Source organism: Cotesia typhae, unplaced genomic scaffold (genome assembly GCF_013202065.1).
Source record: "Cotesia typhae breed Kobodo isofemale line unplaced genomic scaffold, CoteBio_Ctyphae contig_44, whole genome shotgun sequence".
Lineage (NCBI taxonomy): Eukaryota > Metazoa > Arthropoda > Insecta > Hymenoptera > Braconidae > Cotesia > Cotesia typhae.
The window spans coordinates 5,138,531-5,154,066 of record NW_027423753.1 but is presented as its reverse complement, the minus strand read 5'-3'; the positions used below and the strand labels follow the sequence as shown (position 1 = coordinate 5,154,066).

Sequence of the window (15,536 nt, the reverse complement as noted above, 5' to 3'; positions counted from 1 at the left end):
TATTAAATAAGCTTCAAGATGCAATTTAAAAAAATATGAAAAGTTATTGCATTCAAAAGTTATTGCAAGGAAAACCAAAAAAAGTTGAATTTATCAAAATTTTTTGAGATTTTGAATCAGCTCGTATTTCTAAAATAACCGACCGATTCAGCTCATCCTCGAACTTAACCTCGGTAATTATTCGTAGAATATGAACGCTAAGTTTAATGAAGATCCGTTAAAAATTGAGAGAGTTAGAGTAGAGACAAGCCCGGTTATATCGTATATAAATAAACTTTTGAACCATATACATTTTCTGACTCACATTGACGAGCTGAGTAAGAATATACAAAAAAATTTTTTTAATTCTGACATGAGGACCAATGCAATAGTTAGATTTCTATGAAATTTACTAAAAATTGCTAGCAAGAGTGCTAGATACACTGCGATTAAATACTTTAATAAACTAGCCAATAATTTAAAGAGCTTGAAAGGTGATAAAAAATCAAATAAGAATAATCTCCTTAAATGGATTATAAATATAGGAAGGCTTAGATGTACCTCATACTCCACTGTCCATCTTACGGCTTTAGAAAAATTCAATAAATGCAATCTCTGTCTGTAGTGAACATTTAATAAAAAAACATTTTTTTCATAAATTTATGATTATTTTAAAATCAAATTTTAAGAAATTTGAATTTTAAACTCGAAGATCTAAAATATAAGAACTCGGTAAAAAAAGTTTTTGAATTAAGCCAATTTTATTTGATACACGCGTTTTTCTCTAAAAATGATGATAATTTGTCACGCGAAAAGTTAAAAAAAAGTCATTCATAATTTCATGAAATAAAAAAAACTCGAGGTAATTTATAATAATAAAAAATGGATTCATGTTTGGTTAATTAATGTTTGTAAAATTAATAAAGCAATTATAGAGAAAGAAATTAACGGGAAAGTTCAACTAAAACAATTAAGATCAACTAAAAGTGTGTTTTATAAATTAAGGAAACGATATATGCAAATAATTAAAGAGATTTTTATTTATAAAGAAGGAAAAATAAGGGCAATCGATGATATTGTGATTTTTTAATGACAGACTACAAATAATTTTGCTAGAATTTATTTTTATCTCCTTTTTGTTTTTATAAATTTATAATCTCAACACCGAGTAATTTAACTTGACATTTTATCCTGGCCCAGTTTTAAAAAAGCATGTACATAATAAAATAATAATGATAAATAGTCGATAACAGACAATAAAACCTTGTTATTTTAGATTTAAAATGTTTATATAGTTAGTCGGGTGTTTATCGAACACCTACGGTGCCAAAAGTGATGAGGATGAGATATAAAATATCGTTAGCAATTACCTTGGGCGACCGCGGCAACCGCAGCAGCCGCAGCAGCACTAGGGCTTACCGCGCCCTCTGGTCCATTGCACGCATAATTCGCTAGACTTGGATATAACGGGGTCGGTTCCTCTTTCACAATATTTCCGTCGCGAAATACCACCGCTCTAATCACACCCCGAATATGCTCGTCCGGCCAAACACCCAAAAGAATCCTTTGAGGTCGGCCTCTTCCTTTCGGCCGGAGATCTAGTAATTAAAAGAAAAAAAAATTATTAGAAAAATAAAATACTATTTTTTAAGACTATTAAGTAGCCCCGTAGTAGAAAAAATATTTATACACACAGAAAAAAAAAATTTACTTGAATCAAGTAAATAATTTTGAAGAATTTCATCTTCTTGATTTGAGTAGAAAATTCTTAAACTAAGAAATTTTTTTTGGTTTAAGTAAATTTTACTTAATTCAAGAAATATTTATCTTGATTCAAGACACTGAAACTCTTCAAAATTATTTTCTTGGTTCAAGAATTTTTCTCTTGATTCAAGTTAACTTTTTTTTCAGTGCATCAATGTTTAATTTTATCACGAAAAAAAGTACTGTGGAATAACAGTACAATTTCTGGTAGCAGCAAGATTCTAAAAATTCTATAGTTAAATTGTAAATTGTAAAAACTCCATAGTTAAATTTACTGTTCGGTATCAAGAATAATTTAGCTCAAGAGTAATTTTTTGGTTTAAGATTTTTTTTCTTAAATCAAGTTAACTTTTTTGTAATTGTACATTTCCCAGATATTTCTCCGGACTGAAATATTTTCCAGCTCGTTTATGAATTTTGACATTTACCAATTTACAGTATAATTTTTATCATCGATGATCGTTAAAAAAATTTATTCATTAATAATAAAATACATCTCCAGAAAATTGTAATGTTGACTTAACATCAGTTTCAATAGTGAATTACTAGTTCCCAAATAAAAAAAGAATTTAAAAAGTTTTTAAATTTAATATATTAAAAAATACGCTTTCAATTGTAAAATTTATTATTTTTGATTAAAACATCTGAAGGCATAAATATTCTAATAACTATAGTTCGAGTTTTAAGCTTTACACTTTTTTGCTAGGAACACTTTTCGTCATATTTTATTTTGTGTTTTTTCCTATTATTAATAAAATAAACTTATGAGTCTAATACTTTTCTATTAAACATGGGCAACAATTGGAGCACTTAAACTATCTAAATAAAAAAAAAAATCGATGTTATTTTTTTTTTATACTTTAGTACCAATCACAAAGTCTTACTAATTATCGGGTATTTGCTACATTAAATATTACGACACCTCAAATTTTAATTTTTTAAATATCAATAACATAATAGTTGCAAGAAAAATGGATCATAAATAAATCAAGTGAATTAAAATTTAAAATGTAATAATTTTTTTGCAATATCGGTTGAGTTTATGATCTCAGTCATCAAAATATGATGTAGTTTATTACTACCAATACTCAAGTAAAAAAAAATGTATGTTAATGGGAAAGAATAGTAACTACTTCTTTGACCTTATGTAAGCGTGAAAGATGCCGCAATAAAAATATCTAATAATATAAGATCAATAAATCAATATCTACAATGAAAAAAATTCTTTTACAAAGAGTTTATTTGTTGGTAATTCAAAATAATTTAATGCCATTATAGTTACAAATTAGAATTAACAGAAAGTCAAGACAAATTTTTCAACAAGTTTTAAAACTTATTTTTATCGTTAAAAAGAATTAAATGCTTAATAAAAATTATAAAAACAATTTACCGATTTTCTAATTTTTTTTACTCCAGAAAAGAAAATAAACAAATGATAATTATTTGATTAAAAATAAGCTGCAACTTTTCTTCTTACAATATAAAAAGATGATAAATATTGAGTCGAATTGAACTTTACGAAAATGATAAACAAATACATTGACGAAGTACTGCAGATTTAAATGAAGTTCTGTAGAACATTAGTAGCAATATTGATGTAATTATTATTAAACGTCTCTCCGTACGCTAAAACAATGAAATATCAAATTATAGAGGCATACGTAAACACAATGGCCGTCAAATAGTGTAACTACGAGAAATAGAGGCCCCTAATGCATCCGGCAAATGAGCTTCAGTATGGTGTAATTGCATCTTTTACGAGCGCAACTAAATCTAAACGCGTACCAAGTTAGTCTCAGATCCTACCACCCAGATTTTGCGAAATGCAATTATTATCTTTGTTTTTTTTTTTTTAAGCATTCGCATTTATGAATATTGTTTTTTTTTTTTTTTTTATTATTTTGAAATGTTTTTAAGGATATTTGAATAGTTGAGATTTAATTAACTAAAAATACTTACCAGCACTACCATCGGAACTTGGTCCAAGCATATTATGCACTCGATTCGCGTAAAGAACGAATGTTGGATATGGAATATCATATTTTCTGAAAATATAAGAAATATTTTTTTTGTTAATATTTGTATTTTTTTTTTTTTTTTTTAAGTAATAATATGAAAAAAAATACTTTCTTGCAACTTTTTTTATTTGAAAATGTTCACAAATCCAGAATACTTCCTTTAAACTATTATAAAAATTTTAGTGAAATAAATGTGCCTTAAAATGTTCAGGAAAAATGTTAAAAATTGAATTTCTGACATGATATTTAAATTAGCTGTCACTTGACTATTTGTTAATTTTATTTAACAAAAAAATTTGTTCCGAAAAATTATTTTTAAAAAATTGCATTTTTAATTTATTAAAATTTCTAAATGTCCATTTTTTGTATGCAGCAGTTTATTTATTAGAAAAATTATTAAATATCGGCTAAATTAATTTTCATATTTCTGACGGAAAATAAAAAAGCAGATCAAGTGGATTTATCGAATAGTTTTCATTAATAAATTTTTTAAAAAATCGACAATTACTATTTCAATTTATCTATCTTTTATGATATCTAAACTTTCCTAGACTAGAATTACGAATATCCAAAGTATGCTTAGATTTCCATTGTAATGTATAGGATTTAAAAATTATAAACATAGCTGTATTGAAACCTTTCCTTAACAGTATTTGCTTACTAAATTGTCAATTCTAATATTATAGTTTTATATCCGGTAGGAATTATCAGTATTTCGTGACTTCAAGTTTTAAATATTGTATATTTGACCAGTATTGACTTAAATATCTTTCGCTATTTCTGATATTATTAAAAGTTAAAGTACGTTGAAATGAAACTTGATATTACATTATTTCGTAATTGAATATTTAATGTTAAATGTTTTTAATGGAATTAATTAATTTTTCATTTTGTTTTTTCATCTGGAAGTGTTATTTATATTTTTCGGTGTTATTTATATTGAATGATTTTTATTGATTTTCTTAATGAAAGCTCTCAGAATTTTTAACAAGAGATGAATTGGAGTTATCTAGAATAGTTATAAATAGTTTTTTATGAAATGCATATTGAATTATTGAAAATGGTTTCATTCAAATTAACAAGTTTGGATTTTAGTTCCAGAGAAACTTCAATCAAACAAATCCAAATTGAATCAAATGTCTGTTTCTCTACTTTAATAGAAATCTTACAGATTTATAAATATCCGATCGATTGTAATTTTATATAAATTTGGCGTTAAGATTAAGTTAGACAAGTCTAAGAAAATCTTGGTTAAAATTTATATTTATGACGCCATTTTTTATTTCATTTTTAATGACAAGTCAAAACTAAGATTTGAAAAATTAAATCAAAAATGTTTCTCATTTATAAAATAATTTGGAAGATGTAATTGAGAAATTCACCCCATAATCCAGACAGTATTTTATTATTAAAAATTATTATTGTATGTACCACATTGAGAAAAAATCTGAAAAACGGCTGACTCTGCAGACCATCCCTAAAACTTCCCGCCATTTTTTTCAAATTAAAAACGTTCCAAAAATTTCACATTAGGGGCCGTTCATAAAATACGTTCGCATACAGGAGGGGGGAGGGGTCTTTGCTGAGTATGATAAGATGTGACAAGAGAGGACGGGGGATCTACGCTGTCAAAAATTTTGCATCAATGCGTCTTAAAATTTTATGTTAAAAATTTGTATGTTAAATATTTAACACTTTTTTGTGTTAATTTAACGCAATAAATGTTAAATTTAGAGATAAAAGTGTTAAATATTTAACAGAAAAATTTTTAACACAAAATTTTTTGACGCATAATTTTTTACTGTGTACGGCTGCGTGACGTTCGCTGTTCATTATTTTTCGACATGAGCGCTAGATGCTGCAATAACGATTATAGATATTTCAGCCCATTCACAAAAATCTTTGAACTTCTGATTAATAGAAATATTATTTATTATTTATAATTTAAAGTTCGTTATAAAAGATATTTATTGATTTATGTAAATTTTATTATCATAACTAAATAAATATTTTTGATTCTCAAAATTTGTGTACTATCATTTGAAATTTATTCATACATACTCAGGAGGGGAGGAGTCTTAGTTTTTGTGATGAAATATTTCTAGGGGGATCACAGAAAGTGTGACACAGCGTGACAATAGGAGGGAGGGGGTAAAGAAAAGCTGATTTTAGCGTGACGTATTTTATAAACGGTTTTGAGCTCTTCGAAAGTCTAAAAATTGTATTTAAAGGTAACTTTATTTAAAATTTTGAATTTCAATATTTCACGAAAGACTCGTTAACCAAGCATGATACTGCTTTGAATTATGAGTCGTGTAATATATATTCGTAGATTGGAAGGATCAAGTCTAAATATATTCTTCCCTAATTTTGCATAATCAGATATTATTAGATGTAATTATATCGAAACTGTTACGTATAACTTCGCTAGACCAAATTGATCCTAACAAAATGATACTAATATTTTTTTGTAAACGTTTCAATTTAAAGAAAAGCTCATTAGATAAAATATAGCAGTAAAGTTTCTAATGAAATCGATTTAAAGTAAACAGTATAAATAATATCAATTAAGAAAACTAACCTCGCAGCTTGACTTAACGATAGCCCTTCCTTCAAAACACTGAAGATCGCTTCAGCCATAGTTTCCGGTCTCCATGACTTAAGTGGTCCACGTTCACGAAAGCGCAGATTATGCACCAGCCCAGAATTAGTGTTCCAACACTTCTGCCAGAGCGACTGCAGTTGATACTGATAGCTATCTGCTGTAACAATTTCCCCGCAAAAAAACGCAGAGATATTTTTCAATTAGTTTATAATTCAAAGGTACTAAAATATTATTACAAAAAATATTAATTTAAATATTAAAATCGAATGAAATTAAATTGAACAATTATTCTCTTTCATTTCCTTCATCATTAAATAACAATCAAAAATTATAATACCTTAATAAATTTATCACGATTATCTGTAACAAAAAAAAATGTAAATAGGCAGTAGGTAGTAGGCAGTAGGCAGCATAGCAGGAATTGTGGTAATTAAATAAATTAATTGAGAACGGCATATTGTATATTTTTAACTTGATACAATCGTGTACAGTTAAAATAAAAAAAAAATTATTTAAAAATTTTTTTTCTTTGTAATATGTATAACAATAGTTGATGTTTTCAAATTCTTATCAATTAATACATTCATTTATTGCTATATTCGATAAACAATCAAACACTTAATCATTGGAATGTCTTTTTATCAACCACAATAATTAATAACTGTAAAAGTTATCAAAAAGTAACTCTATTGGAATGATTTCTACTATTAATAATAATTATTAAATAAAATAATAATAATAATATTAATATTTAAATTATAATGGTAATGATATAAGCAAATAAAAGTATTCTGAAAATACTTAAGCACCCGTTCTTAGTCTCTCGAGGATGGCCTCAATTCGCAACGATTATTTAATAGTTTAGTTATTGAGTCTAATTAAGCCTCCATCAATTTAATGATTAATGCATTTAATTGGAAATCACAAATATACGCCATAGAGTCTATTTTTGGACCAAATGATTGTTGGAATAACTAATAAAAATGAAGTTTACTATTTTATATTATTAGTTAATTGATCCTTCATGAACAATAAATATTTATTTTTTGTTAATTTGATTCATTTATGTCTGATGCTTAGTGCTATTTTTAGGTTTTATGTAATACAAGTCTGACTTAGACTAAAATAACAGCACCATTACGTATTTATTTAGAAGTTATTTTAAAGTCATGTATTTTAGATGTATGGTGGCATATTTATTTTGTTATAATAAATACTCATTGATTATATTGCTTGGTGTGCTAGTTATAACATATCGTATCTCATCTTTAAAATACTAATTTCTCTGGAAACGTTTACACGTTGTATTTTGAGCAAAGGTCATAAATATAAAAATATTTTATAATAATATCAGAATTTCGTCCTAAATATCAAGTTTCAATAATGGAATATTGATATTGATCTTTCACTTTTTAAATGCGAAAGTTTAACTTATTCTGAATAGCAATTAAAATTTAGCAAAATTATATTTAGCTTCTTAAATGTATGAGTATAATTAATAAAAAATATACTTTTCTCAGATATTAAGTTTTAATATAAAATTTCGTTGTTTGTTAGAAGGCACTTAGTGTTATATTTTTTTTAGAAAAATTAGAAGAATCACTTGAGGATTTTTTGATAGTATTATATTTAAAGTTTAAAGGGGTATTCTAGTCGTACACTGATAGAAAATTTATGTTGACTCGAGAGATATTTTCTTGATCTAAAAATTTATTTTGGAAGACAAATGATTTTTTTTTGCTTTAAGAATTTCTTGTCTTGATTTAGATTTTCTTGGCTTAAGAGCTATATTATCTTCAATCGATACATTTAGTTTTTCAACCAAAATAACATTATCGTTTAAAAAACTTAAAATAATTCATCAAAGTATATTTCAAAAACTACATAGTCTTTAATTGTTATACCGAAAAAAAATTATTTCTTGGAAATAAGTAAATTAATGACTCAAAAAAAAGCCATTCTTAACACAAGTCGGTAACATCTTGAATCAATGTTATTGCCTATCTTGAACCAAGAGACAAAAATTCTTGAAAGAAATATATCTATATCTAGTTTCAAGAGTTCAAATTTTGAAGAAAAAAAGTTTCTTGAATCAAGATTGTTTTTCTATCAGTGTAGCTCTGCAAAAATTCAAGACTTAGAAAGTTATAAGCTGACAAAGTGAAGGATCAAAAAAAGGGATGTCCCAACATGTGAAGTTTAAACTCTGTTAGTCATCCGAAACAAAACAGATCTCAAGTAGTATAGACGTCCCGATGAGGTCACCCCCGGACAAGTCAAAAAAATTTTTGCTTTGTTTTTCTAACAATTTTTTAAAATTTTTAAACTAGAATACACCCTTAATTAAGTTTAAATGAGAGGTAGAATTTTTTTTTTAATTAAAAAATTTATAACTATTTGATTTATTGGTCCAAAAATATGTCGAGTTGCGATCTGTAACAGTGACCAAATATTTAAAATATAATTTTATTTTTACATCCTTAAATCTTATATAATACATAAATTTTTGACAAACGAAACAATTTATATAATTTTTCACAACATCTAAGGAATAAAATTGGGTTCTTGAGCTTTTTTACAAAAATTGTGACACTTCATAAATAAAAAATTTGCAAAACTTCTAATTTTGCAAATCAGTAAACAATCTTTCATATAATACGATTTTTATGAATTCAAAAATTCATAACAGAACTTATCTAAATTATCTAAATACTTTCGGACCAAAGTAAATTTTTATTTATTTAAGTAAAAAATGTTAATAATAAAATTTACTATACACTTTAGATTTAATATTAATTACTTCGTATTTATAACAATTACTTTTTCAAATATCAACGAAACATTTTTTATTTTTTTTAACACAAAAAATAATTTTTTCATTGAACGCCCGCTGTTTGATTATCTCTCGTGTTGTTATTTCACAAGGGGCTTCCAAAAAAAAAAAAAAAAAAAATAAATTGAATAAAAGCACCATTTCTAAAGTTAATTGCATTAATTAACTGTATGATGAAATTAAATTTATTGGAAGTTAATAAAATATTTATTAGATCAACTAATCTGACAGACTTTCTCGAATTAACTTTATTGACAATAAATATTATTCTTTAAATCATTTGAATTAATTGGAAGACAATTGAAAGCGCGTTATTTCAATTAATTAATAGAAATGAGTCTTAAAATTGAAAACTAAAAATATTAAAAAATAATATGAATATATTCGTCACTCATTATCATTTTCATCATTAAAATAAAGCGAAACAATGGAATGTTTTTTACAGAACGCCCACCACCACCTAAACCCCGACAATCCGGTAAAAATAAAACCTGGATCACGACGCCTGCGTAATTTTTCAACGAAATTTAAAATAGCGTTCAGCGATTTTTTGGTTCGTCTATTATAAGGACTAACGGTGATGTCACAACAGAATTCAAGGACCGCATTCTCTTCATTGGCATCAAGTCCAGCTTCTTCGAGCACCATCATTCTCTTCGACTTGCCGAGTATGTTGTCGTAGAGAGTGCCTTTGGGGATTCCGTATTTTGTGGAAGCTTGGGTGAATCTCATCTTCTGGGTGACCACGGCTTCTATTGCGTCTTGAAGGTCTTGTCGCGTCCACGTCGGCGCCTTCAGCTTCAGCAGGCTCGAATAGTCGGCTAGAATACAGGGAGCAGTGGGGACTTTGTCTAACGTGGGTGAAAAAAAAAGAAAACGGTTCGTCCATATAAAATTTAAATAAAATATTTCATGAAATTATTCAATTAATCTTTTAGTTTGACTGAATAAGTTAAGGAAGAGTGAGATCATACGTTTTTTTATGTATTATACTCATATTAATGGTACTATTTTTTATTTATTATTCATTGTTTATGAAATATTTGCGGGTTGTAAGGCCTAGCTAAGAGACATCCGTGAAAAAATTTTCTGATATTGCCTGACCTGGTTTTATGTAGCAGTATCAGACTATTATGTATAGAAAAATTCTTGAACCAAGAAAATAATTTTGAAGAATTTCATTTTTTTTTAATCAAGTAAAGTTTGCTTAAACCAAGAAAAATTTATTAGTTTGAGGACTTTTCTACTTAAATTGAGACCAAGAAGCTTTTCAAAATGATTTTTTAAAATAACAAATTCACAAAAATATGGTTAATACATTATTGAATTAGAAATCAATGTTAGATACGTTCCGTAGAAAAGTTAAAACAATTTTTTTCCTTTCAGACCTTATCAAACTTAACTTTCTCGTAAGAAGACAATTCAGTGATCATGCAGCTTCTATCGAAGACTTTCAACATTACCTTTGAGCTTTCATCGCCTTAAGCCAAGTGGAAAAATTCTTGAACTGAGAAACTTTTCTTTGATTCAAGAATTTTTCATATTGATTCAAGACAATAAAGTTCTTCAAAATGATTTCCTTGGTTTATGAATTTCTTACTTATATTTTCTTATATGGTCATATATAGTAGGGTGGGCCAAAAAAATCGACTATTTTTTTTTACTATACACTCCGAAAAATAGATTACTTTTAATAGGAAAGTTTTCCGCCTCTCAGTTTTTTATTTTTTTATTATTAAAAAGAAAAATTCATATCTCGGTGTTTACTATTTGAAAAAAATATCTCGTCTCATAAATTTGTAGGAAATTAAATTTCCTACAAAAAAAGTCTTTTGCAATTTTTTGGTAAACCTCACCGTTCAAAAGTTATTGAAGGTTGAAGTTTGATTATTTTCAGACAGATTTTTTTTTTCTTATGAATTTTATAACTCGTTCACGAAAAATTATTATGATATGCGCATCTTACAATTTAATAGGAAATTTACTGCTCTGCAAAAATGGTCTCTAATGATTAGTCGATTAAATTAACCGCTTCAAAGATATTCATCGTCAAACTTCAATGCGCACTAATTTTAACAATTATTGATTGATAATTCGAATAATTTAAAAATTACACGAAAATTATATTTTTGAGCTCGAAGAGCTCAATAACGTAATAAGTGCAATTTTGAGTGCTTAATTTAAGTATGAATCTAACGGAAAGTTTAGGGTCAACCGTTTTCCTAATTTTTTTTAGTATCATTACACTTGAAACAAATAAAATTTGGCCGAATTATTTAGTTGAATAAATATGTAAAAAAGTCTGAGCAAGTATAAGTAGTGTAAAATGAGACGAATTGAAAGTGGTGTAAAATTCAAGAGCTTGTGAAGTTTTATAAATGAAGGATGGAAAATCCATGAGTTGCCACCTGTTGGCATACCGGGAAATCCGTGGGTTTGCGAACTGCATTTTCACACGCTCACCATCACACTGTCAAACTTTCATATGTTCCGAAATAAATAGAATACAATATACAGTAGGTAAATACACAGATCGCTTTCATTTCATTTTTTATCTTTTATTCATACACATTTATTCGAAACAGTTGACTCGATATATTTTAAAATAAAAAATTTTGTTTTAACATAAAAAATAAAAATGAATAATAAATTTACGGTGGAAGTACATATAATTAAATTTTTTAAGTCGGGATAGTTTGCTGAGACGTTTAACGTATGCATAAACACATTCACTGACATTTATGCAGTCATTTACATCCGTGATATTGATTTTCTGCTGTAATAAAATAGACAGTCTATCTGCGTGTACTGACGGACAAAGATTGACATAATACACTTTAGTATATCTTGAGTGTCGAAAAAATTTATTATTTTATCGACTATACTTGGTGTCTAATTAAAATTTATCTGATATTAACAATAAATTACTTGATTATTATTCTTATTATTATTTAAAAAAAAATAGTTTTTTTATAATCCCTAATTAGATTATTAAAAAATTCGATGAGTCCTCATTTATTATTTAGTTAAATAAAATGCATAATCAATGTTTTTTGATCTCACTCTTCTTTTTATCATTAATTTATTGAATTTTTATTATTTTATTTAAATTTATAAATTTTTATCATATAATTAATTAATTCTAAGCACTATTTTATAGTAAATGATAATATTTATAAAAATAAAAAACAAAAACAAAGACAAAAAATTCTAGTGATTATTTTGAAGTCAGAAAAATTGTGATCGTCAATCGAGTAAATTTGCTGCCTCTCTACTTGAGATTAAATTGATAAATAAATGCAACTACAAGTACTTTACGGAAAAATATCAAAAGTCAGAAATAATTGGCTATAATGATGACTAAAATAATTGTAATTAAAATTAGATGATCTTTAAAGGGGTGAAAAAATAATGAAAACTCACCTGATATATTAGAGGTGGAGGCGCCGAGCCAAGCGTGGGATGATTCCAACAATTTGGCCTGAAACAAACAAAACAAAAAAATATTTATTTTAAAGTTTGTTTATAGTTATAATATTGTTTAATTATTATAATAGCTAGTGTATAATATACACTATAATTATAATAATATACACTGTATATCAAATAGTAATAATTGCTTGTAGAGTCAAGTAATATTTTTTCACCTCGAAGACAAACTAACTCTCCGTAATAATTATAACTCTAGAAATAATGAGTTTCGCGTGAAAGTGCTTACCGAAACAACTTTAGTAATATGTGAGGCTATATTTTGTGGAAAATGTTTTTTTCGTGGGCTGAAAAATTTATAAAAAGTGCATCGCTTTCGACTCGACGGAACTAAAATCCTTATAAAGACACACGCAAAGTTGCCTCATTTTAGAAGTTTATTTCCCTGCACTTTCTGAACGTATTACAACCGTCTGATATATATTCTCTCCACTTGCCAACCACATCCTCAACGCAGACTTTTCGAAATGAATTTTCAAGGGTTTTATGGATCTACATTCACTAATCATCTCCACTTATTTATTTTCTCATTTTAGCCTTACCGAAACTCTTTCCCTTGGAGTAAAAACAAACCATATTCTCAAAAGAGCAATTAAAGTTCATATTTTCCTTTCGCGCAATTATCAACAGCAAAGAAAAATATGGAAAAAAAGCTATTTTTTATTGCACTATTTAAAACGATAACTCTTCAGAAAGTTTATGGTATCATCTGATTTTTTCCTCAGCCCATCAAAAAATTTTCTGATGTGACCTGACAAGTCTATAGATAATCTGATGAACACTTAGGGGAGGGTGGCCTAAAGCGGGTAAAAGCTAACGAAGATGGCCTAGAAGTTTCAGTTTTTCTTCGACTTACTAACGAATATTATTCTACCCGATATAGTAGTGATCGAACTTCAATATTAGATAGAAATATTGTCTTAGTTTAGGCCTAAGAATTTTTTATTAATAAAAAATAAAAACTGTTTAAAAACTTGCTTCGCTCTACCCCTAAGCCCAAAGCGGATAAGCACTACAAATAGGTGAATCTAATGGAAAAACTAATTTTAATAATCAAATTGTGTATTTAGCTAACATAAAAAAATATTTTTAGGCATTGCAATCATTCAAATAATGATATTATTTTTATTTCATTAATTTTAAGCAAAATATGCATTTTTCTATTGAAATTTATAATAAGTTTTCAATAAAAAATGTATTTCCGCTTTTTTCTTATTATCAACTTATGTATTAGTTGATAATATTGTATGACAAAATAAATATAGAATTAGATCAGAGCAGCGCAAGTAGGTACCCACTTTGCCCCAGTACACGTTTCTTTGCTAAACAATTGTAAAATCAAAAATACAAAGGGAACCGTCCGAACTTGTATCGTCCTTTAGAGTTAAATGGTACTAAAATAATATGATTTCATCAATATTATCATAAGTGTAATAGTGTTTTAATAATCTGATGACAAATTCCATTGGTAATTTTAACAAATTTAGCAATTTCTTTATTTTATATTTTGTTACTTTCTATCAAAACTCGAACATCCAATCAGAACTTTCAAATACTCAGGAGTGTTCCCATAATCACTACAAATGCATAATTTGACATTCGCACTCAATGTCACAATAAAACAGCACCTACCCGCTTTGGGCGACGTACCCGCTTTAGGCTACCTTCCCTTATATATCTTTTTTATGTTTTGACATGTCCATATCAGGTCTGACCTGAAAATTGGTCATATATGACTTAATATGTCCTGATATTAACTTGATATACCCATTTCAGGCGTGATATGGTCATAAATGCCCATACGTAATTTTTTGTGAAAATTTGGTGTTGAAATCATCCGACAGAGGGCGCATGATCGATGAATTGTCTCCCCATAAGAAATTTAAGTCTTAGACTCTAAAATAAAAATCATTTTTTTGATTCTTCTATGATAATTACCTGACATCAGTTATTAGTTTATTTGTATATTTAAAATATTTATTTATTTTCGTATGTAGCCTAATACGATAACATATCGTCAGCAATGAAAATTGTCCATAAGGGGTCATATTATAGATTTTTTTTTAGATCGATAAATCTGAATATTAATCATTTCATCACTGATTTGATAATAAGAGTAATTATTAAATTAAATAAAAATTTACTTTCAACAGGAATAACTTGATAAAATATTATATTAATTTTTATGTAGCAATTATTAAAACAAAACTAATTATGTTTGATGTTTAAATATTCAATTACATAACAAATTTTGAAATAATCTAATTTTTTATTGGAAAATTTATGAGAGAATATAAATAATTAAATTTAACCAATTAAATTATAAAAATCTCGTCACTAAGTAAAAAAGGAAATTAAATTTATCGATAATCAATAACCGTCTTAATTGATTAATAAAAACGTTATGTTTAATGAATTCAATAACGCAGTGACCTGAAATTAAATATGTAATATTCATAAATGTATGATCGAATTTTCTTGTACCGTCGCTCTAAGTACGCTTTTTTGTCTTTTAAGGTCGAATTTAAAATTTATAATAATTGAAATAATTTAAACTGATGTGTACCAATTAAAAAGTTTAATAAATCTGAATATGTATGTCTTGAGCACTCAATTTATGTGAGAAGTAACCAGGTCAATAAATGAAATAATTAAAAATTATTTACAACAAAAGTATTTAATTAATTAAGTTTATTTTCAGAATATAAATTTTCGTGTAAATACTTGTTTAAAGAAAAGAAATTGGATAATTATTTTTAAATTAGATCTTCGTAAAAATGTAACGACAAAAATTTTTTTGTAATACTAACTGCGATACTTGGATTTTCGAGCTAGGAGGAGTTAGGAG

General features: G+C 26.8%; 1 protein-coding gene across 3 annotated transcripts in view; it reads right to left on the bottom strand.

The window, feature by feature from the left end:
• Window positions 1-15,536, bottom strand: part of LOC141528959 (protein bric-a-brac 1) — a 314,927-nt gene that overhangs the window by 7,491 nt on the left and 291,900 nt on the right. For 2 of the 3 annotated variants that reach the window (XM_074245266.1, XM_074245265.1), the window contains 4 exons: window positions 12,623-12,680; window positions 6,343-6,523; window positions 3,703-3,788; window positions 1,350-1,577 (listed from right to left, as the gene is read on the bottom strand). In XM_074245266.1, coding sequence (XP_074101367.1) covers window positions 1,350-1,577; window positions 3,703-3,788; window positions 6,343-6,523; window positions 12,623-12,680 — 553 coding nt within the window. The remainder of the gene's footprint in view (window positions 1-1,349; window positions 1,578-3,702; window positions 3,789-6,342; window positions 6,524-12,622; window positions 12,681-15,536) is intronic. The other variant, XM_074245268.1, reaches the window with a different exon arrangement.